The 22277-nt window shown below is 42.3% G+C and overlaps 1 protein-coding gene across 5 annotated transcripts in view; it reads right to left on the bottom strand.

The window, feature by feature from the left end:
• Nucleotides 1–1541: 1541 nt before the first annotated feature.
• Nucleotides 1542–22277, bottom strand: part of mrpl23 (mitochondrial ribosomal protein L23) — a 65273-nt gene continuing 44537 nt past the window's right edge. For all 5 annotated transcript variants that reach the window (XM_073049241.1, XM_073049244.1, XM_073049240.1 and 2 more), the window contains one exon: nucleotides 1542–2231. In XM_073049241.1, the coding sequence (XP_072905342.1) occupies nucleotides 2067–2231 (165 nt within the window). In that variant the 3' untranslated portion in view covers nucleotides 1542–2066. The remainder of the gene's footprint in view (nucleotides 2232–22277) is intronic.

The following is a 22277-nucleotide window of genomic DNA, read 5'->3' as shown; positions in this document are numbered from 1 at the left end:
CGGAATCTGAATGTTAGTCAGGATAGAGCTGGTGTTCGGCAAGCTACCTTTATACTATTCCATTTAGAGCGATTGACCAATCACATAAGGATCACGTAAGGTCTCATCATCCCCAAAGACAGTTCTTGACCGCACATATGAAGGTCACTTTGAACATCTCAAGAGGAATCCTCAGGGTCGGCAGGATCACTGATTGGCTCTATTTCACTGTTTGGTTCCAGACAGTGCTGTATTGTTGCACAACCTGTTTTCCATAGATCTGTAGGGAAAGTTAAGGTGTTCTTGACTTAGCAAATGTTAAATTGCATGAACTCGTTCCATGCCACAAGTCAAGGGGAACTGGTGGGCACCCTGGTGGCTAATTTATGCATCCCCAATAATGTCTGTTGGTAAGGTCGGATGAGATGACCGAGTTTCAGACATATTGTGACGATGAGTGCTCATCACTTGCAAAGCTTTGGTTCTTCCTGCATTTCAGTGCCTCACACTTTTTATTTGGAAGTGTCTGCTCTACTAACGGTCGGTCAGGTCTTGTGCCTTTAGTTAGCGTGCTGCTTACCGTCCCCTGACGACCTCTATTGCCCCTAATGCCCCCTCAGAACATGTATCTGCCCCCATTGGGAATCACTGATCTAAAATAACTACCCTGTGCTTGCAATCTTTGCCTTGGCCAATAAAGACAATCTTTTGTCCTGCACAGTTGTCTTCTACTTATTTAGAAGTATGCTTGCTTATGCTAGCAATCAAATGGGTTACTGCAATGATGCTCCTGTTACCCACTTATTAGTCCTGAGAGCAGAGGTTCCTCAATTTTTTTTTTAGTATCTGATCAAGAGTAAATTGAACAAAGACAGGAAGAAAGGAGACTCAAGAGTCTGCACCAGAAACAAGTTGTTGGAGGAACTTAGCGAGTCAGACAGCATCTATTCTATTAAATACACATGCCACCCTGAAATGCTGACTATCCTTTGCCTCCACAATTGTGATGAGGCCTGCAGATTTATTGAAATAAAGGATGTTGTTAACAATGTGACTTTAAAATTCTTATCCTTGTTTTCCAATCCTCCAATGTGCCAGATTTGTCCCTGTGATGGCTCCAGCTCTGTAACCCTGACAGATATTGATGCTTCGCCAATTCAGACCTGCAGATTATCCTGTATAAAACCACTCCACTATTAATGGCCTTGACATCAGAATTATTTTGCAATAGGTTCATAAAGGCAATTTTAACTTATCAGGTAAATATGTTTCGAATATTCCATAGGAAGATAAAGTGCTCATTGTATTTCATTCCCCAAGTACCACAGCTTTGGTGAGAACATCTGAAATAGCATGGACCATTGAGGAAGGGAGAACTTGCCTTGTCACACTGTTCAGCAGTGAGGTTCACGGGACAGGGTATTTGTCTTTCAAGTGGAAATAAAAGCCGTATCTAAAAGCACAACGGTGTGCATATCCAGCACTACCAAGGTATTGGAACACCATCAAATGTGCCTATTATGACAACTCATACTGGGATTTAGTACAAACGTGTTCATGCATTTTTGCTTTCAATCTTTATTCAATACTTAAGACAGCTGCTAAAACAAGAATGTACAGATAAAATTTATAACTTGCTTTTCCCTCAAAATATATAGTGTACAAAGTTAGCCAATAATTTCCTTGGCAAGCATGATTTTTTTTATAATGTAGCTGATCTTAGAGTAATCTCATTTCTCTTCCACGCACCCCCACCAAACATCAAACTCTCCCCTTAACAAATCAGCCCAGACTGCTGGTGCCCATATACCTCCTTACATACTCCCATTCACAGATAAACTGTGCTCAATGCATGTATCTTGAGCCAAATTTTCAATAACAGAAATCATCACTCGTTCAAAGCCCACAACAGAGTTCAAAACCACAGCAGTATAAGAATCAAGACCAATTACTTTAGAGTTTGTTAAGCAATATTAACTGAAATGTTTAATGTCCACAGGAGTTACCCTTCATGATGAACAGCATCTGAAAAATAATATATCTCTTCTAAGAAAAATGTAAGTACAATTTTCAAAGGGCTGTTTCTCTTAAAATCCAAACCATTCAGTGACACCACCTCGTCGAGGATCTGCTTTCTGCTTCTGTTTCTCATCTTCCAAAAACTTATTTTGGATTTCTTCCAGAGATCCTGGTTCGGGAGTTTGATCCTTCCGAGGAAAAATGTCTGGAAAATTGAAAGTCTGACCTCCGGCCTATATAAAAAAAAAGCATTGATATATTAAATGGTTACGTAAGGCCAATAATCCAGTAAATAACAGATATGCAGCAAATTGGACGTCTGCACAAAGGGATTCACATTCCTTCAAGTAATCCAACCATGTTGATGTCACAGCCAAGAAACCTAACCAACACCTCTACTTCTTCAGCTGGCTAAAGGGATTAGGCATGCCCCTGCCCACCTGAACCATTTTTAATGATGCACCACAGAAAGCACTCTCTCTAGATGCACAATAGCTTGGTATGACAACTGATCTGCATCTCAGTAAAGCAGCCAGCATAATCAATGACCACCGCCCCCCAGAGTAGAAGATAAAAAAGCCTGAAAGCATGTACTACCAGGTTCAAAGACAATTCTACTCCGCTGTTATAAAACTAATAAATGGTTCCCCAATACAGTAAGATGGACACTTGACTTCACAACCTACCTCATTATGATATTGCACTTTATTGATTACCCACACTGCACTTTTGCTGTAGTTGGTAGACTTTATTCTGCATTATTACTGTTTACCTTGTTCTATCTCAATAAACTGTATAATAATTTGTTCTGTATGAACAGTGTACAAGACAAGATTTTCACTGTATCTTGGTAAATATGACAATAATAAAACAATACCAATTCAGGAGAGACAGTACAATTACAATTCCTAATATGGAGGACTTCAAGTTTAAGAGAATAGAACAAAGAACAACTCCAACATGGTATGGTTCAGTATTTAAACAGCAGACACTGAGGCAGAGAAGGGATCAGACCCTGGTTATATTTATTACCACTTAACAACAGCACTGTGTAGACGGAAATCTCACCATCTTAGAAGCCACAAGTGCAGCTACATCTTTTAAAATGACAGCTAGTCAAAATAGTTTCATTCATAAATTCAGTTCTCCATGACATAACTTGCACTGTTTAGACAGCACCCTTTGACCTTCAGCTTGCCCACCTACATCTGCCAAGATAGGCTCTGGTATTTTCTTTGTAACTTTTTTCAAAAGTTCTTCCTTTAAGATAAAACAAACTCAAATCAATGCTTTTGGCAATACAACCAAATATTCTTATGGTTTAATTTTTATTTTGGTCAATGACATCCCTGTGAAGTGTCATTGATAAGGTTATATAAATTAAGTCATTAAAACTACTGACTTACATATTCAGGAGCAGGAGGCAGTGTGAAGATTGTTAAAAGTAAACCAGGTAATTTCTGGACAATTTCTTGGGGCCATTTACAAAGCAAAGATAATGGCAAGGAAGTTTCAGAAAATGGGGACACATGAGTGAATTCAGCTACATAACTCTGGCAAGTACAACAAATTAAAGGTAGATTATGTTCAGTAAGATCCAACACCTCACAGCAGTTTGCTTAGAGACAGTTCACCTGGAGACATGCATAGGAGGAAAGATTTAGATTGATCACAGAGTAATTTTATATAGGTCAGAACAACACTGAAGGCAAAAGGGCCTGTACTGTTCAATGCTCTTTCCAGAAGTGCCTGACGCCCACAATGTATTTTTCCCTGCTTATCCAATTAAATCTGCCTCTGTCATAATTCATGCTGGTTGAGAAGTGGTCATGTGCCTGCACCTAAAACATGTTGAACTAAAAATTAGATATAGTAGCCCATTGTGTAAACTAGTGGATGTGCTACATAGCACAAAGTCCCATAGCACTTGTATATTTTGCCAATAGAATTTCTATTCATTAGTAATTCATGATACGTTTCTGCTCCAAATGGGTTTTGGGTAACATTTGCAGTCAGATGCATTGAAGAGGAAGGAATGTTTCAGTAGAACGGAACTTACCACCAAATTTCGCAAATGCTTTTTATTTCCGGATTCAAGTAAACTACAGCTATCTTTCATTAATAGCTATAAATCAATAAAAGTTCATCCTGCTGAAGTACATATATTAAAATGGGTTTAATACAGTACATAATACATCAGATACATTTATGTCACTACCCTGTTAATTATACAGCTGTTTTAATATTAATGCTATTGCACAACAGCCTGATTCTGGAACACTTTCCAATTCATTCCAGTAAATATTCATTTTTGCAGTCATGCAAACTCTACTCAACTCTTGAGCATGTGATAAATGTGCTTTGGGAGAATCCACAGAAGCATACAGAAGCATAAGAGAAAACCAAGTAATTTCTGCACAATTTGTCAAAGTCAATTACAGGAAAACAAAGATAATGGTAATGAAATATCAGGAAGTGGGGACAATTAAGAGTAAAGAATTTTTAAAAAACAGCAACATAAAACTGGCAAGTATATCAAATTAACAGTTTATATGTTGAATTATATCCTTATTAGGTTATATTTAAATGTTAACTGGCAGTTTAAAACGTTTAAAACAAAATGGTCAAATTTACCATGAATGAATTTAAGGAATGTCCTTATTAACAGACCTATCTCAACTTAAAATTACCATAATTTCACTGTTTTGCATTGTTATCCAAGTATTTAACTAACCTTTCTGACAATCAGAAAACAGAAGATACTTGTGACCTGCTAGCTGATTGGAAAAAGTAGAGATTTTCAACAATTAGACTTAGAAATTTAAATTCTGAGTCCTAAATGCTCAACCAAAACTAACTAAGTATTGCACTGTGGCAACCCACTTTCTACACAGGCGAACCAGCTCACAAAATGGCGCGCACATCGGCAGAGAGGCCAGCCCCAAAATGGCGCTGGGCCTTCTTCTTCACCAGCAAGGGGAGAAAGCCCGCGCACGGGAAGAGACTTGTAATGCACCTCTGACATCATTTCTGCCCGGAAAAGGTGGGAACAGAACTGCGTAAAAGCACATGCCACGAAGTTTGAATAAACTTGTCTGGAGTGCAATTTACAGACTGCGTGTCGTTATTTCTAGCTCTGCATGTAGCACATCGCTACATTGGTGACCCCGACGGTCCAAACGGGATTTGGACCAAAGGTGATCGACTCTTTATCTGTTCACGCAATTTCGCGAAAACTGCCAACTTTCTGGATGCTGCGACCACGCATGTGGCTTGACCAAGCAGAAGCCCAGTTCCAGATTCGGCAGATATCCTGATTCCACGCGTTACTATTACGTGGTGAGCTCCCTTGACCAGGAGACAGCCACCCAGGTTGAGAATTTCATACAGTCACCCCCAGAAGGCGGCAAATATGCAGCATTCAAAGCGCTGCTTATAGGGACCTTCGGCCTCTCACGGCGTGAGCGAGGTACCAGCTTGCTGCACCTGAACGGTTTGGGAGACAGGCCGCCATCAGCATTAATGAACGAGATGCTGGCACTGGCTGACAGACACAAGCCCTGCCTCATGTTTCAGCAGGCGTTCCTAGAGCAGCTGCCCAAGGACATACATCTGCTACTGGCCGATGCAGATTTCAGTGACTCCCAGAAGGTGGCGGCCTGGCAGACATGCTGTGGAAAGCCAAGAGGGAGAGCGGGGCATCCATCGGACAGATTACCAAACCACATGCCCAACAGCAGGCCAGACCAGGCCCGGCAACGGAGCGCACACAACCCAGAGCGCACGCAACCCAGTGAGGAGGCCAATGAACAGTCGTGTTTCTACCACCAGCGGTAGGGCACAGAAGCCCGCCGTTGTCGCCCGCCCTGCAAGTTCCCAGGAAACGCCAGGGCCAGCTGCTGCTAATAGCTATGGTGGCTGGCCACCAGGACAGCCTCTTGTACATCTGGGACAAACAGTCGGGACGCCGCTTCTTGGTCGACACCAGAGCGAAAATCAGTGACTTACCCCCGACAGGATACGACAACTGCAACAGGGAGCCAGGACCCACCCTGAGGGCCGCAAACGGCAGCACGATACGGACCTACGGCACCCGTACAGTGCAGCTGCAGTTCGGCGCCAGCCGGTTCACGTGGGAACTAGCCGCCATTGCCCAACCACTCCTGGGGGCGGACTTCTTGCGAGCTCTCAGCCTGCTAGCCAACTTGCAAGGGAAAAGACTGCAAGACCTTCTCCCTAGGTGAAGCCAAGTTGCTGGCCACACACCTGGACTCCAACACGCTGTCTGACAACAAATTCACCAAAATCCTGGCGGACTTTCCATCGGTTCTGGCACCGCAGTTCACGGCAGCCATGCCCAGACACGGAGTACAGCACCACATTCCGACTCAGGGACCACCCCTCCATGCCCGCGCATGAAGGCTCCCCCCAGACAAGCTCCACTTGGCGAAGGAAGAGTTCAAGAGGATGGAGGAATTGGGGATCGTACGGCAGTCCGACAGCCCATGGGCTTCCCCCCTGCACATGGTGCCCAAAGCAGCTGGGGGCTGGAGACCATGCGGCGACTACCACAGACTGAATGAGGCTACAACTCCAGACCACTACCCTGTGCCGCACATACAGAACTTTGCAGCAAACCTGCACGGTGCAAGCATCTTTTCCAAAGTAGACCTCGTCCGGGGATACCATCAAATCCCGGTACACCCTGAAGACATCCCCAAAACAGCACTCATCACCCCGTTCGGCCTGTTCAAATTCCTCCGAATGCCACTCGGCCTGAAGAAGGCCGCACAGACGTTCCAGCGGCTAATGGATGCGGTGGGATGTGACCTGGACTATGTGTTCATCTACTTGGATGACATCCTCATAGCCAGCAGTAGTCGTCAGGAGCATCTGTCCCACCTCCGTCAGCTCTACTCCCGCCTGAGTGATTTTGCCCTTACGATCAACCTGGCCAAGTGCCAGTTTGGACTCGACACCACCGACTTCCTGGGCTACAGGATTACCAAAGACGGGGCAACACCTCTGCCCGCCAAGATAGAAGCGATCCGCCACTTCGCCCGGCCCAACACAGTCAAAGGCCTGCAGGAGTTCGTTGGTATGGTGAACTTCTACTACCACTTCCTCCCCTTAGCAGCCCGTATCATGCACCCTTTGTTCACCCTGATGTCGGGTAAAGGCAAGGACATTACCTGGGATGAAGAGGCCGTGGCCGCTTTCGTTAAAGCCAAGGAAGCCTTGGCAGACGCTGTGATGCTGGTGCACCCCAGAACAAATGTTCCAGCCGCCCTCACAGTGGATGCATCCAACACAGCAGTCGGTGGGGTGCTGGAGCAGCTCATCGAGGGGTGCTAGCAACCCCTGGCATTCTTCAGCAGGCACTTACGGCCACCCAAACTCAAGTGCAGTGTCTTCCACCGGGAGCTGTTGGCACTGTATCTGGCAATCCGGCATTTCAGGTACTTTTTAGAAGGCAGGCCGTTTACCGCATTCACGGACCACAAACCGTTGACCTTCACGTTCACGAAGGTGTCCGATCCCGGGTCAGCCCGCCAGCAGCAACATCTGCCCTACATCTCCGAGTACACGGCGGACATCTGGCATGTCTCAAGAAAGGACGTCGTGGCAGACGCACTCTCCAGACCAGCTATCCAGGCTCTCTCCCTGGGGGTGGACTATGCAGCACTGGCGGAGGCGCAGCAGGCAGACGATGAGATGCCCAGCTACAGGACCGCAGTCTAGGGTTTGAAGCCGCAAGACTTCCTCATAGAACCAGGTGAGAGGACCCTCCTGTGTGACATGGCTACCGGCCAACCTCACCCCATCGTCCTGGCAGCCTGGCGGCGGCGAGTTTTCAACTCCATACACAGCTTGGCGCACCCATCTATCAGGACAACCGTCCGGATGGTCTCCAGCAAGTTTGTTTGGCACAGACTTCGCAAACAGGTCAGCAAATGGGCCAGAATGTGCGCGCAGTGCCAAACAGCCAAGGTGCAGCGCACACCAAAGCCCCGCCGCAGCAGTTCGAACCCACCCGCCGGAGGTTCGACCACATTCATGTGGATATCGTGGGGCCCCTGCCAGTGTTGCGAGGAGCGCGGCACCTCCTAACTATGGTAGACCGGTTCACGAGATGGCCAGAGGCGGTCCCGCTCACCGACACCACCGCCGATTCCTGCGCCCGAGTGCTATTGCCACCTGGGTAGTATGCTTCGGGATACAGGCCCACATTACCTCCAACAGAGGCGCCCAGTTCACCTGTGGTCAGCTGTGGCTAGCCTGTTGGGTACATAGCTACACCACACATCTACCTACCACCCACAGTCGAACGGACTAGTGGAACGCTTCCACCGTCACTTGAAGTCGGCTCTCATGGCTCGCCTGAGAGGACCTAACTGGGTGGACCTAACTTCCTTGGGTTCTGCTTGGAATCCACACAGCGCCCACAGAGGATCTGCACACCTCGTCGGTTGAGCTGTCATACGGCGCGCCCCTGGTCGTCCCAGGAGGGTGCATACCAGCCCCAAAGGGGCAAGAGGAAGAACCTGCAGCAGTCTTGGACAGACTACGCGAAAGGCTCTGCAACCTGGCCCCTGCACCGACGGATCCTGACCTGCATACCCAAAGACCTGCAGAACTGCAAGTTTGTATTTGTACGAAGGGCGCACACCGGACACCGTTACAGCGGCTGTACGAGGGGCCATTCAAGGTGATCAGGAACAACGGGTCCATGTATGTTCTGGACATTGGGGGGAAAGAGGAGGTTTTCACAATGGACCAACTCAAGCCGGCCCATGTGGACTTGGCGCAGCCGGTCGAGGTTCAGGCACCGCGGTGCAGAGGCAGACCTCCCAAACAGAGACAGATCCAGACTGTGGACATTGGGGGGTGTATCACCGGTTGTGGGGGGGAGGGGGTATGTGGCAACCCACTTTCTACGCAGGCGAACCGGCTCACAAAGTGGCGCGTGTATCGGCAGAGAGGCCAGCCCCAAAATGGTGCTGGGCCTTCTTCTTCACCAGCAAGGAAAGAAAGCCCACGCACGGGAAGAGACCTTTGTAATGCACCTCCGATGTCATTTCCACCCGGAGAGGGCGGGAACAGAACTGTGTCAAAGCCAGTGCCGCGAAGTTTGAATGAACTAGTCTGGAGTGCAACTTACAGACTGCGTGTCGTTCTTTTGAGCTCTGTGTGTAGCACATCGCTACAGCACTGCAATTTATTTTTTTTTAAACTCATCCCTGGCAAGCATGTGGTATTGTCTGATCCTTTAAGTGTTCTGCATTAGAGCTTTTTTTAATCTTGAGCTCTCAAAAGGATGAGAGTGAATTAAAATAAACATTGTAGAAAGATCAACCTTACCACCAATCATCATCAAGAGTGGAATGTTGTCCTAGTTTTGTTACTGGACAAGCAAACAGAAAGTTTGGATAAATTTTCCAAGAGTTTAAAATACAAATTCAAGATAATGAATACTTCTTTCCTATTACTCAGTTCTTGAAATAACACAATTTGCCCATGGCAGGTTTAAACTTTTTCAGTCAGTTCAATAGTCAGTTCCCATAAAAACATAATAAATTATAAAAATGGATCATGATTGGCACAGACATGGTTGGCTGAAAGGCTTGTACAGTTCTAAGCTCTAAAGTGTGACTTCATAGTCAGATGTTACTAGAAGCATTGGGTTTTAATAATTATCATCTCCTATGTTCCCAAGTTGTGAACTACCATATTTTATCAGAAACAACCAGTGATACAGGTCCATAATCCTTTATCTGAAATTCTGAAATCCAAAAGGCTCCAAAAACCGGTTTTTTTTTCGCCACCAGCTGACGTTACTCAGGTGTGACGTGGCAGCACTAGCAGAGGCCGCCAGATGTCAGTTGTGGCTCAGCGCTCGTACTGGTTTCACGTGCATTTGCTGTTCACTGATATTTTGTGTTCACTGTTGACTTTTTGTTTAATTTCCCTGTGAAAATATCAAAAACAGCTGCAGATACCCCTATGGGTAACAATGAGAAAAAGAGAAGGAAGCATCTATCATTATCATAACACAGAAAGTGGAGTTACTGCAGAAGCTTGATCGTGGTGTGTCTGTGCAGCATCTTACTGAAGAATATGATGTCGGAACTAGCACTGTATATGATTTAAAGAAACAGAAAGACAAGTTACTGAAGTTTTATAGTGACAGTGACGTTCTACATTTATTCCAATAAGTCATTTACCATGTATTTGATTCGGTTCATTTGAAGCTGTACACTTTTATGTTTTATTGAATGTTTTTGTTGGAAATATTTTTTTTGTCATTATTCCATAAACAATACAATATAACAACTATTTACATAGTATTAGGTATTATAAGTAATCTAGAGATGATTTAAAGTTTCCGGGAAGATGTGTGTAGGTCTGGAGCTCCGCCGGGTCCTAAAGTCCACTCGCACTGAGACAGGTTAAATAAGGGACTTGAGCATACGTGTTTTTTGGTATCTGCGGGGAGTCCCAGAACCAATAAGGAGGGATCCTGAAATCTGAAAAATTCTGAATTCCGAAATGTAACTGGCCCCAAGGATTTCGGATAAGGGATTGTGGACCTGTAGCAGAAAAGCTAAAACCAGCCCAATCACCAAAGCAATTAACATCTCCTCTTGAAATGATTAATGAATAAACTCTGAATTTACTTCTCCTCTTGAGTAATTTGTAAAAGTCACTTTCACAGTTACTTCTTAAAAAAGGAGTAGCCAGCTGATCCATAATGATTACTTGTTCTAACAACTACTTTGAGGTAGGGATTTGCAGAGGTTCACTTCATCCTCTTAACTATTGGAGCTCGGTGAAAATAGAAGCCAATGCTTTATCAAAACTTCAAATGCTGTGAAAATGCACCTTAAATAGTAAGCCTGACAGACTGAGGTAATTTAACTTAGAAACAGAAAATGTTGGAAATACTTGGGTCATACTTGTGGGGAGAGAACCAGTTTAAAATTTTAGAACAACGCTTTTCATCAGAAATGAGAATATTTATTTCAATATACAGCGTGGAACAGGCCCTTCCAACCGAATTACCCAGCAAGTCACCGATAACCATGATTTAACCCTAACCTAATCACAGTGACCAAACAACCAATCCGGTAGGTCTTTGTACTGTGGAAGGAAACTGAAGCAGCTGGAGAAAACACACAAATTCCAAGGAGAGGACATAGAGAGACTCCTTACAGAGGACAGCGGGATTGAACTCCGACGTCCTGAGCTGTAATAGTGTGGTACTAACCAATACACAACTGTGACGCTCCACGATAGAACTACAGAATAGTTAGAAATGAAACAATTACAACTTGCAGAGAAATGGGGGAGAGCTTAGAAAACAAAAGGAAAGTTCTCTGATTTGTTGAGCCAGGAGTTTCAGTAGTATAAGTGGTATTGGCACTGTGGACACAATTGAACTTCCCCTTACCGTTCAGGATTCCAAACAGAATATACTCCCAAGATGGTCTGGTCCATTTTCCTCTAATACCCATTCCCCTCTCCACAGCACCTTCCCATGCAACCATAGAAAATGTTGTCTCTTCCATTTCCATCACCCAGAGATCCAAACACTCCTAAAGCTGAAGCAGTTTTGTACCTCTTCTACCATTTACTAATTAGTGTGGTCTCCTCAATACTGGGCAACCAAATGCGGACTGGGGGATCATTCCATAGAACATGACCAGGCAGGGTCATTTGGTGACTCTGAGCTTGTCACCTGTCGATTTATTTTCAATCTATTTTCCACTTTGACCTTTATCTTTGGCCTCTTACACAATCCCAACAAGGCTCAAAGAACAACATCAGTGGTGCTTAACAGCGACTCCTTTGAGCTCATCTGCAGAAACAGGTTAATTTCTACCTTTAATGCAGCTCTTTTTCCTGTTAAGTACGGATGGAGTTGTATCAGACACCCTGACCTGGAGTTACACTCAGGCTTCAGTTCCTTGCAGTGGTGGGACTCGTTCCCAGGGGCTCAGGACTAGATGCTTTTTTAAATCCCAAGAAAGTGGCCTAGAAGATGAAAGTGTCTATGTGGTTCAAAGGTTTCAAAGGTACGTTTAATGTCAGAGAAATGTATATACATCCTGAAATGCTTTTTCTTTGCAACCATCCACAAAAACAGAGGAGTGCCCCAAAGAATGAACGATAGACAAATGTTAGAACCCCAAAGTCCCCCCCCCTCCACAGCTTCCCCTCCCGTGCGTAAGCGGCAAGCAACAACCCCCCTCCCTCCACCGGCATGACTTTGCGGCCCTGTAGGCCAACTGATTTGATGATGCTGCTGCTGCCGCTGCTGAAACAGTGCATTAGCTGTCAGAAAATCACTCTCTCTCTCTCTTTCAGTTCAGCAGGTTCATCAATTAAGGTAGCAAATAATACTTAAGCCTTTATTGCAAGGGAGCTGAAGTAAAAAGCCTTTGATGAAATCAGACCTGGAGTATTGAACTTAAGAGATTGCCTGTGCTTTACCCATTTAAATGTTCACTGACTTGACTCCTATTAGGTTATGTTAGAGCACAGAGTCCCCATAATCATGCAGTTTAGAAGGATGAAATGAAAAATATGCTTATGGGGCTTGAAAAGGTAGCTGCTGAATTGCTAATTCCCCCCAGTAGCAAATCTCATTCTGGTTTCAGAAGAAAACCAGAAAACCAGAATTTCAACACTTAGAATTAATGAAGAGAAAATGCATTAAGGTTTTTGAATCTTTGGGATTCTCTAACCCAGATGGTTGAACATGCTCTATCTCTGAATATATTGATTCCAAAATCAATAGATTTTTGGACAATACAGGTTGGGTCAAGGCTTTTAGCCTTTTGGAGGAAAGTGGAACTGATGTGGAAATTTATTCATGGTGTCACTGAATGATGAGAAAAGACTGATTGCCTATTCTTGTAAACACATTCGGCAGCCACTATATTAGGTAGACACCTGTATACCTGCTTTTTAATGTAATTATCTAAATGGCCAATCATGTGTCAGCATCTCAATGCATTACAGCAAGCAGACATGAACAAAAGGTTCAGTTGTGGTTCAGATCAAACATCAGAATGGTAGATAGGATTAAATATATAGGTGCTCCAAAGATAAAATTATTGGTTATCTGGGGAAAGAAATAAATATACATATTAAAGCTATTATGAACTCCATGGAGCATGTGGGCATCTTCCGATATCCAGGCATTCTTTCTTTCTTTTTTCTTCTTCTTTTTTTCTATAGGGATATGTTAGGGGGGAGGGGGGAAGGGTTGATAATTGTTTTCTTTCTGTAACCTATTTGAAAATTCAATTAAAAAAATTTATTTAAAAAAACATCAGAATGGGAAGAAATGTAATTTAAGTGATTTTGACCATGGAATGATTGTTTCAGATGGGATGGTTTGAGTATCTCAGTAACTGCTGATCTTCTGGAATTTCCACACACAAGTCTCTAGAGTTTAGAGAATGGTGCGAAAAGAAAAAGTCACCTAGTGTGCAGTGGTACCCTGGGTGTAAGCACCTTGTTGATGAGAGAAGTCAAAGAGGAGAATAGCCAGACTGATTCAAGATGACAGGAAGGAGTTGGTAACTCAAAAAACCATGTTTTACAACAGTGGTGTGCAGAACAGCTTTTCTGAACGAGCAACATTTCAGACCTTGAAGTGGATAACTGACAGCAGCAGAAGACAATGAACATACACTCAGTGGCCATTTTATTAGGTACAGGAGATATCTAATAAAGCGGACACTGAGTAAGTTTTGACGTTGTGCATGGATGTTGCATATAATAATTTCTTGACATATGCAAATTTTAGTTAAACAGATGACTTAAACTTACTAAACTATTTTCCGCTACAACACATAGCACACTATTTCTGTGCATAGGAATACATGTACTGCAAAACCTGCAATGCACTTCAGGAAGCAAATTGTTTTGCTCAATGACCCACTTTCCAGGTATATATCCCTTTCATATGTCAAGGAATGACTACATTAAAACTTGAAGACAAACTGACATGGGAGTTTCAGTCAACAGTGAAGAGGATTAGAAAGTATTCTGCTGGCAAAGCTACAGAAGTTATGTTCTTTAAGGTGACATCACTCTCAAAGGATACAATTCTTTGTTTAGATTTACCATAGGGAAAACTCAAAATAGCCCCATCATATTAATGCAGCACCTTTTTGCAAAGTGTCCCAGGATGTTTCATCGAACATTACAAGCGACTCTCATATTAAAGGTATTTGGGCTATGGAAATTCAGCCTCACAGAATTCATGTCAATATCCAAAAATTTTGAAATATGGTATATAATGCACTCTCACAGAATTTACAATATACAGTATTTATTTTTTCCTCTCTGTTCTTGACGCATGCACAGATGACACTGCTTTGTGTTATGAAAAACATGATAAAGACCATTTTCTGAGAAAGCAAAGTACAAATGGTGGTTGGATGTACTTGCTAACAATCACATTTAGCTAAGACAGGTCTAAAACACAAGTTAAAGAAAACGAATGTTCAAATGGTAGAGTGCTTTAAAGAGAGTAATTCCACTACCTGTGCTCTTAGTAGTTCAATGCAAACCATGAATAGCAGGTGGAAGGAGATGCTCAAGGGGTCTCAGTGGACAGTAGGGCTAGAGGCAGTTTTGAGGACAGGATGCAACAAGCCAGAAGGTAGTTTAATCAACTTAAAGCATCGACATACATCAGTGACTACAAATGGTTGCAACGTCATGGACACTGGCTACAGTTGGGGCTTGCAGTCTGCAGTGGGAGCCTGAGGCATATCTAAACCCAAAAGGCTTGATAGATAGCAAACAGGAACACGCTAAATCAAAACTAAGTCCTCAGATCCGAACTCTGGGGCAGCCTGGATGGAGTAGGCCCAAAGCCTCACTTATCAGTTCATCGTATTAGCGGGCACAGAGCATAGCAGCCACAGCAGTCTTCACAGCCTCAGAAAAAGGAGTGGCCATTGCGGAGAACAAGCAAAGTCAGCTCACACCCCGGATCCCAACACCCTGTCTTTTCAGTCTACCTGGGCCAACATCTAAATTGGCCAAACAGAACAATGAAAGTCTCTGGCATACCGGAGAGGGGAGGGAACATCACGGAAGGTAAGCGAAAATGCCTCTCACCTCCGATCAGAGCCAGCGTTTAAATTGTCTTAACAGCAAATTGTACCTCGCACTAGGACCCAGCTGCAGCAAACAAATCTGAGCCTATACCATGCCACCCACCTCAACATCACTTGCCCCTTCACTGTTTGCGGCAATAATTTAACATAAATTGTCTCAGGAAAGGTATTTTAGTTTTTTTTAAGTTGTATTTCTGATCTTTTTACCACTAGAGGATCCCATCGTATGTATTTGGTAGTGCCATCTTAACCATTAGTTAAGAAGTGCTATTGTTCGCTTCAATTGTTTGCATGATTTGTATTTATTTTTCTTTCTCTTGCTCATTGGGTGTTGGTCTTTTATTTTTATCTTACTCTCTATTTTTTCTTTAATTGGGTTCTTTTAGGTTTCTTGCTTTGTGTCCACCTGTGAGCAAGTAAATCTCGAGATTGTATAATTTATACATTCTCTGATATATAAAAATTTACTTGAATCTTGAGATAGCAGTATCAGGAAACTCAGCAAGTCTACGTGAGTGATGGAGTGTGAACTAGCATAAAGGTAACATAAGGTAAAGGAAGATAATCTGAGCAATTTAAAACATCAATCTTCCAAGTCCTTCCCATTACAGGTATTTGAACTTCAATTTCTTAGGTTAAAATATGGTCAGGGAGGGCGAAGAGGAATGAAGCAGTAAACAGAATCAGAGCAACACACACAAAATGTTGGAGGAACTCAGAAAGCCAGACAGCATCTGTGGAAAAAAAGCACAGTCGAGTTGTTGGGCCAAAACAAAATCAAAGATGTGTACAGCACAAAACAGGTCCTTATGGCTAACCTCAACAATGTCAACCATGACGCCTTTATACCTGAACCCTATTTGTCCACATTAATCCAAAATCCCTTTACTCCCTGCCATCCACCCTGATTTGCTCCACTATTTCTAGCATCTTCTCCTTGTGAAGCAGATATACTCCTGAATATCAGCGTACCCTTCCTTTACCTCTCCAGGATCTTTCTTCCTAGTGAGAAGTAAGAAGTATCCATTTAGAAACTCAACAATACTCCCTAGCTCCATGCTTAAATTATCCCTCTGGCCCCTTAATTGACCTTTCTTGGTTAATATCTTGCTTCTGACATCCTTATAAAAGGATTACGACTTCCCTAACCTTTCTCACTAAGATCATTTTGTCTTCCTAATTCAAGTTTTCTCCTATATCCCCAGGAAACAGCAAGTTTGCAAACAGTTTTAAAACAATTTCCTACAGCTGACATACAATGCAACACAAAATGCAAGAGGAACTCAGCGGGTCAGGCAGCATGTATGGAAATGAATTAACAGTCAACATTTTGGGCTGAGATTCTTCATCAGGACTGGAAAGGTAGGGAGAAGAACAGAACAAAGAGAATTGAAAAACAGTGATAGAAGTTTAGTAAGTCCCCCCCCCCCCCCCCATCCACCATATCATAACCTAACTCACTCAGCAATGGAAAGCATGAAAAGATGTAGCTCACTCAGGTTAGCCAATTTGCGACAGTTTGATGTTTTGAGCAGCAGCCCATCAGCAACCAGGATTAACAAGAACAAATTAAAATAAGGTGAGGCAAACGGAGCAGCCATTGCCGGAGTCGACAGTGAAGAGAGGTTATTTAGGCATCAGTGAGGAAGAGGCTTGAGTGAGAAAAGGTGAAAAGCTGCATGTAGATTTTTCCTCAGTTTATTTATTGGTTCCTTCATTATATGTGCTCAGTTAGAACAGTAGAGATGTGGGAAGGCAGGGAGCCCTCCAGCATCCTTGATGACTACACCTGCGAGAAGTGCATCCAGCTGCAGCTTCCTACAATCCGCATTAAAGAGTTGGAGCTAGAACTGGATGAACTCCAGATCATTCAGGAGGCAGAGAGGGTGATAGATAGGACATAGTTACACCCAAGGTGCAGGACCTAGGTCAGGAAGGGGTAAGGGGTTAAACAGACTGTGCAGAGTACCACTGTATCCATTCACCTCAACAACAGGTATACCACTTTGGATACTGCTGGGGGGAAGGTCATGAGAGTGTGGAATGAGTTGCCAGTGTAAGTGGTGCATGTGACCTTGATTTCAACATTTAAGAGATGTTTGGATAGGTCCATGGATGGCAGGGATATGGAGAGCTATGGTCTAGGTCAATGAGAGTAGGCAGTTTAAATGGTTTGTCCTGGATTAGATGGGCCAAAGAGCCTGCTTCTGTGCTGTACTTCTCCATGACTCTATTTATTTATATATTTATTAGGATACAGCATGGAATAGGCCCTTTGAGCCATATTGCCCAACATTCCCCCAATCTAATCCTAGCCTAATCACTGGACATTTACAATGACCAACGAAATAACAATTCACAATGATGGAGGAAATCCACATGGTCACAGGGAGAATGTACAAACTCTTTACAGACAGCAGTGGGAATCAAACTCAGGTTGCTGGCATTGTAAAGCGTTGTACTAACTACTATGCTATTCTAAGTGAAAGGAGAGAGAAGTAAAAAGATGGTGAAGTCTCGTGGTCACCTCTTTTAATACACCATAGATAAGGAACATTCTATTCAAATTCAAAGGTAAGAATCAACCAACTGGATAGACCCTACTCAAATAATGCAGCACCAGATAAGCTTCCAGACCTTTCCAAAATCATACAAATGTAACCACCAGGGGACACACTGAGCAACTGCATATACATACTCTGGCCACCAGAAAGCATATTATATACTGTAGTTACAAGTACGTATATGAATAGTAAAAAAAAATACAAGCAGGTACTTGATTACCATCTTTTCCCCTTACCCTTATAGGAACATGCTAACTCCAAAATCGCACTACCTCACTTTTAAATACCTCCACTTATCAGATGTTGCTACCCATCAGCAACTAATCGCAATCTACCTCTCCAAGATTCTGTCCTACACTGTGAAGATCCACTTGACCCGTTCAGGGCTCAAACTTGAGGACCGACCTTTTCTTCCATTACTACCTCAAAGAACTATGGTCACTGTTCTTGAAGGGTTGCTCTACAGACATTTTAATCACTTGTCTATCTTTATTTCCTATGGTCAAGTGCAGCCACCTTACCTAGTTGAACAAGCTGCTTCAGAAAACCCTCCTCAGTGTAAATTCCTTCCCCTGTAAGCCCCTGCACTAATGCAATCAGTCAATATTGGGGAAGTTAAAATGTACTACTACACCCCTATTGTTTTTACACCCTTCTGTGATTTACCCTTGTATATCTGTTCTAATTCCTGCTGACTATTAGGACTATGGAATGAGCCCATCAAAGTGACCACCTTTTTCTTATTCTTTAATTCTATCCACATAACCTCATAGGATATCTTAGGTATTGTTGTAATGGTCCCCTTGATCAGCAATGCAACACCCCTTTCTTTTGCACCCTGTCACACCTGAAATTTCTATACCCAGAACTGAGCCTTTCCCTGAACTACGTTTCCATGACTGCAACAATTATCACAATCTCATGAGCTAACCCACACTGAGATCATCTGTCTTAACTGTGAGGCGCCTTGCACCGTAGTAAGAGAAGAGAAATTACATCCTTCTTGCAAATCAATTACAGAGTCTGGTCTTCTTTCCATTACTGTGTCCCTCCAATAACAATTATCTTTCATACAATTTCAAAAAGCAACTCTTGAAAAAAAACTCACCTCAACAACATACATAGCAGCTACATTTATGTGAATATCTGTGATCTGATCATAAATATTTTGAGCCCAAAGAGCCATGTAGAAAATTGGCTCTAATGACAGAAATCCTGCCTTGCACCAAAAAGATATTTGGCAGTGAAGAATAATGGAAATTGCCTAACATTCTTCGGAATAGGATTAATGTCTGCAGATCAATGGCTGTCTGCTACATTTGCTAAAGCACTTAAATATAAAACTAAAATTATATTTTGCTGCCAGTCTCCTTGACATTCAGTAAAATCTAAATTACAAAGTAATGCTAGTCTTGCACAGCACCTTCAGGATTTAAAAATAGTCAATCCACACTACATGCTGCATGATAAACCTGAGCAAAATTATATAAAATATAATCTACTAAAAATGGACTAAAACCAAAGGCCATTTATAACCATTATCAAGCCCAGGCCTGCCACAGTATGTGGACAGGTGTTATTAAACTGGGGCTGTTTTGAAGAGGAGGAAAGATAACAGCTAATGAAGCACGTCAAAACAAACTAGTTAGAGATGCGTGACATTCCACAAGACAACTGGTAAGCAACTGTGTATGGTTAGTTACTTAATTTAGTTGTCTAAAAGTCACAAAGCAGAACCTAAATTATTTTAGTGCAAACAAAAATTGCTCATCAGTTCCACAATGTCACCCAAAATACATTTGTGGTTTGCTAAGTAAATGCATTCCATGTAACCAGAGAAAAAACAAATTTCAGAATCAATACCCACTTTTGTGTTTGTTAATGCAGGGACAAAAAACAGGTAAAATTACCAAACAGTGCTGTGCTTTGAAAGTAAGGAATAATAGCCACAGATCTTACTCCTGCTGCCTATTTCATTAAAATAGATGCTACTAAAAGTGTACTTTAGTGGACATCCAATAAAGGCAGGATTGCATTTGCCTCTGACATTTTCTACAGGTCAATAACCTGTCCCTTCACTATTCAGTTCACAAGTTAATCATTGTAAGTTAAAGCAAAGTACCAGAACTCAATTTAGCAGCTGAAGTAATATGCTTTCATAAGATTCAAAACTTAACTTCTGGGAACAGAAAACAATTTTAAAAATTAAAGACGGAAAAATTGTATGGCTCACAGAAACAAAACTTTTTGGCTCATAGTTTTATTTTCCTTAACTACAGGTTTTATCAATTATCCTGCAGGTTTCCACACATGACTCTGAACAGAAAACAGTGGATTATTTCATAATGCAAGTCACACATTACTGATATCAGTAGCACATCAATAGTATTTTGGCACATCTCTTAATTTTTTAAAACAAAATCCTTCTGGAACATGAAAATTTGTGCATTTAAAAAAACTCTCCTCATTTGTGCACTGCTTTGATTAGTTAATATCAGGTAAAGCATGAGAAAGGATTCATACTTTAAGATACTCCAAATTTTGGCAATAAAATAGCCATTCGCTTACAAGTTAATGAAGAACAATGAGACCCAAAATAAACTAAATAAGTTGAGTTAGATGTAAGAGCTCAATTCCCCATTATGTAGAAAGTAGAGATTTCTGAAATGCTCAAGGTGCAGTCTTAGATATGAAATGTTAAATTGAGGCCCCATCTTCGTTCACTAAATGCAAATAATCAAAAGGCACTGTTCTGGCTTCCGGTTTAAGATGGCGCTGGTGGAGCATGTGGCTTTGTTGCCATGCAGTCCAAGGGCCTGATATTTGGGTCATCACGTGCACGAGTAGTTCGTTAGTTCTGATGGCTTAGCATCACTGAGGCCAGACAAGGGGAGCAACATTACCCTATAAGCCCAGCAACTACGTATCAGTGGCAAACAAAAGAAAGAAAACAACTACTTTATTGATAACACTCTTTTCTGGTAAGATCATAATAAACAATCACTGCAACCAATGGAGAGGTGAATAAAGGCAAAGCTAAGCTGAGAGTTGAAGCGAGCAAGTGCGAGGCGACATTGAGGCAGATTCAAGACGAGTGGAGGTAAGGCAGAATCAAAGCCTGTCCACCTAAACTGAGGTTTAATTTATCTAAGCGCCAGGCTGATTTGGAAAGGTTAGACACTAGCCAAAACATGGCAGCGAAGTCCAGGCCCAAAGCGTATTAAAGCGACAGGACCCGGGTCCTAGAGCAAGGAATGAGCCAATGTTTGGAAAATTTAAACACTGAGCTAAATGGATTGAAAAGGCAAGCTGTCAGAACCAGAGGCAAGGGTCAGGCTGGTTCTACTTGCTGCTCCACAATGTTTACTCAGCTCTGTGCTGAACTGATGCTGAAGCTGTGGCCTGCTCTGGGCTCACTTTTATTCTGAATGCTATTTGCTTACTTATATTGTTTGCACTATTTTTTTCTTCTCTGCACACTCAGTGTTGGACAGTCTTTGTTTATGGGTTCTTTGGGTTTCTTTGTTTTGTGGCTGCCTGTAAAGAGATGAATCTCAAGGTTGTATACATACTTTGATAATAAAAATACTTTGAACTTTGGCCAGTACTTATTCTTCAACAATTATCACTTAAGCAACTGATCTGGTCATTTACTTCACTGTTGTTTGCAAAACCTCATTGTGCTCAAATGGAGTTTGCTGCATTTTAAAGCAAATACATTTTTCAAAAATATAATTTCTCATAAAGCGATCTTGTATGTAAAGTTGTGAAAGATGCTATATAAATGCATATACTTTCTATAATCCAAGTTTGTGATATAAAATTTTGCTTAATCTCACTGAATATTGTATAAAATTAAAGTGGGATTTACTAATCCATAAATAATGCCAATTTACAGAGTTTAACTGCCCTTTCTCAGTTAGAAAAACTGAAATCAGACAAAAAACTGACCCAAAGCTAAATCCGATATATATAAAGAAAGGAAAAAGAAAAATAGAAGTAAGTTTCAAAGGCAAATAAAACAGTAAAACAGTAGAATGAGGAGGATAGGGCCCACTAAAGTCCAAAATGGAAATTTACACATGGATTCTGAGGGCACTGTTACTTTGCCTCTGTCCTTGCAAAAGGGTCTTCCAAAGGAGTAGTGAAGATAGTTGAGTTACGAGGCAAAAACTGATGGCATAAAAGGCATTAGAGAAGCTGGTTAACTTATTATAGATAAATCCCCATAATTAGATGGATTTCATCATAGAATTTTGAAGAAACTATGTAAGCCTGCAGACTTATTAGGAGAATGGGCAAAGAAGCAGCAGATGAAATACAGTGTAGGGCAGTGTAGGGTCATGCACTTGGGTAGGAAGAATAAAGGCATCATCTATTTTCTAAACAGGGAGCAGATTTTGAAATCAGAGGTGCAAAGGGGATTATGAGTCCTAATCCTAAATGTTAACTTGCAGGTTGAATAAGTAGTAAGGAAGACAAGTGCAATGTTAGCATTTATTTCATTTATATAAAAGTATAGATGTAATACCGAGAGTTTATAAGGCATTGCGAAGACCGCATCTGGAATACT

This window comes from Hemitrygon akajei, chromosome 6 (assembly GCF_048418815.1).
Source record: "Hemitrygon akajei chromosome 6, sHemAka1.3, whole genome shotgun sequence".
In the NCBI taxonomy this organism is placed as follows: Eukaryota; Metazoa; Chordata; class Chondrichthyes; order Myliobatiformes; family Dasyatidae; genus Hemitrygon; species Hemitrygon akajei.
Note: the sequence above shows the minus strand (reverse complement) of the source record. Positions and strands in the feature narration are given on the sequence as shown.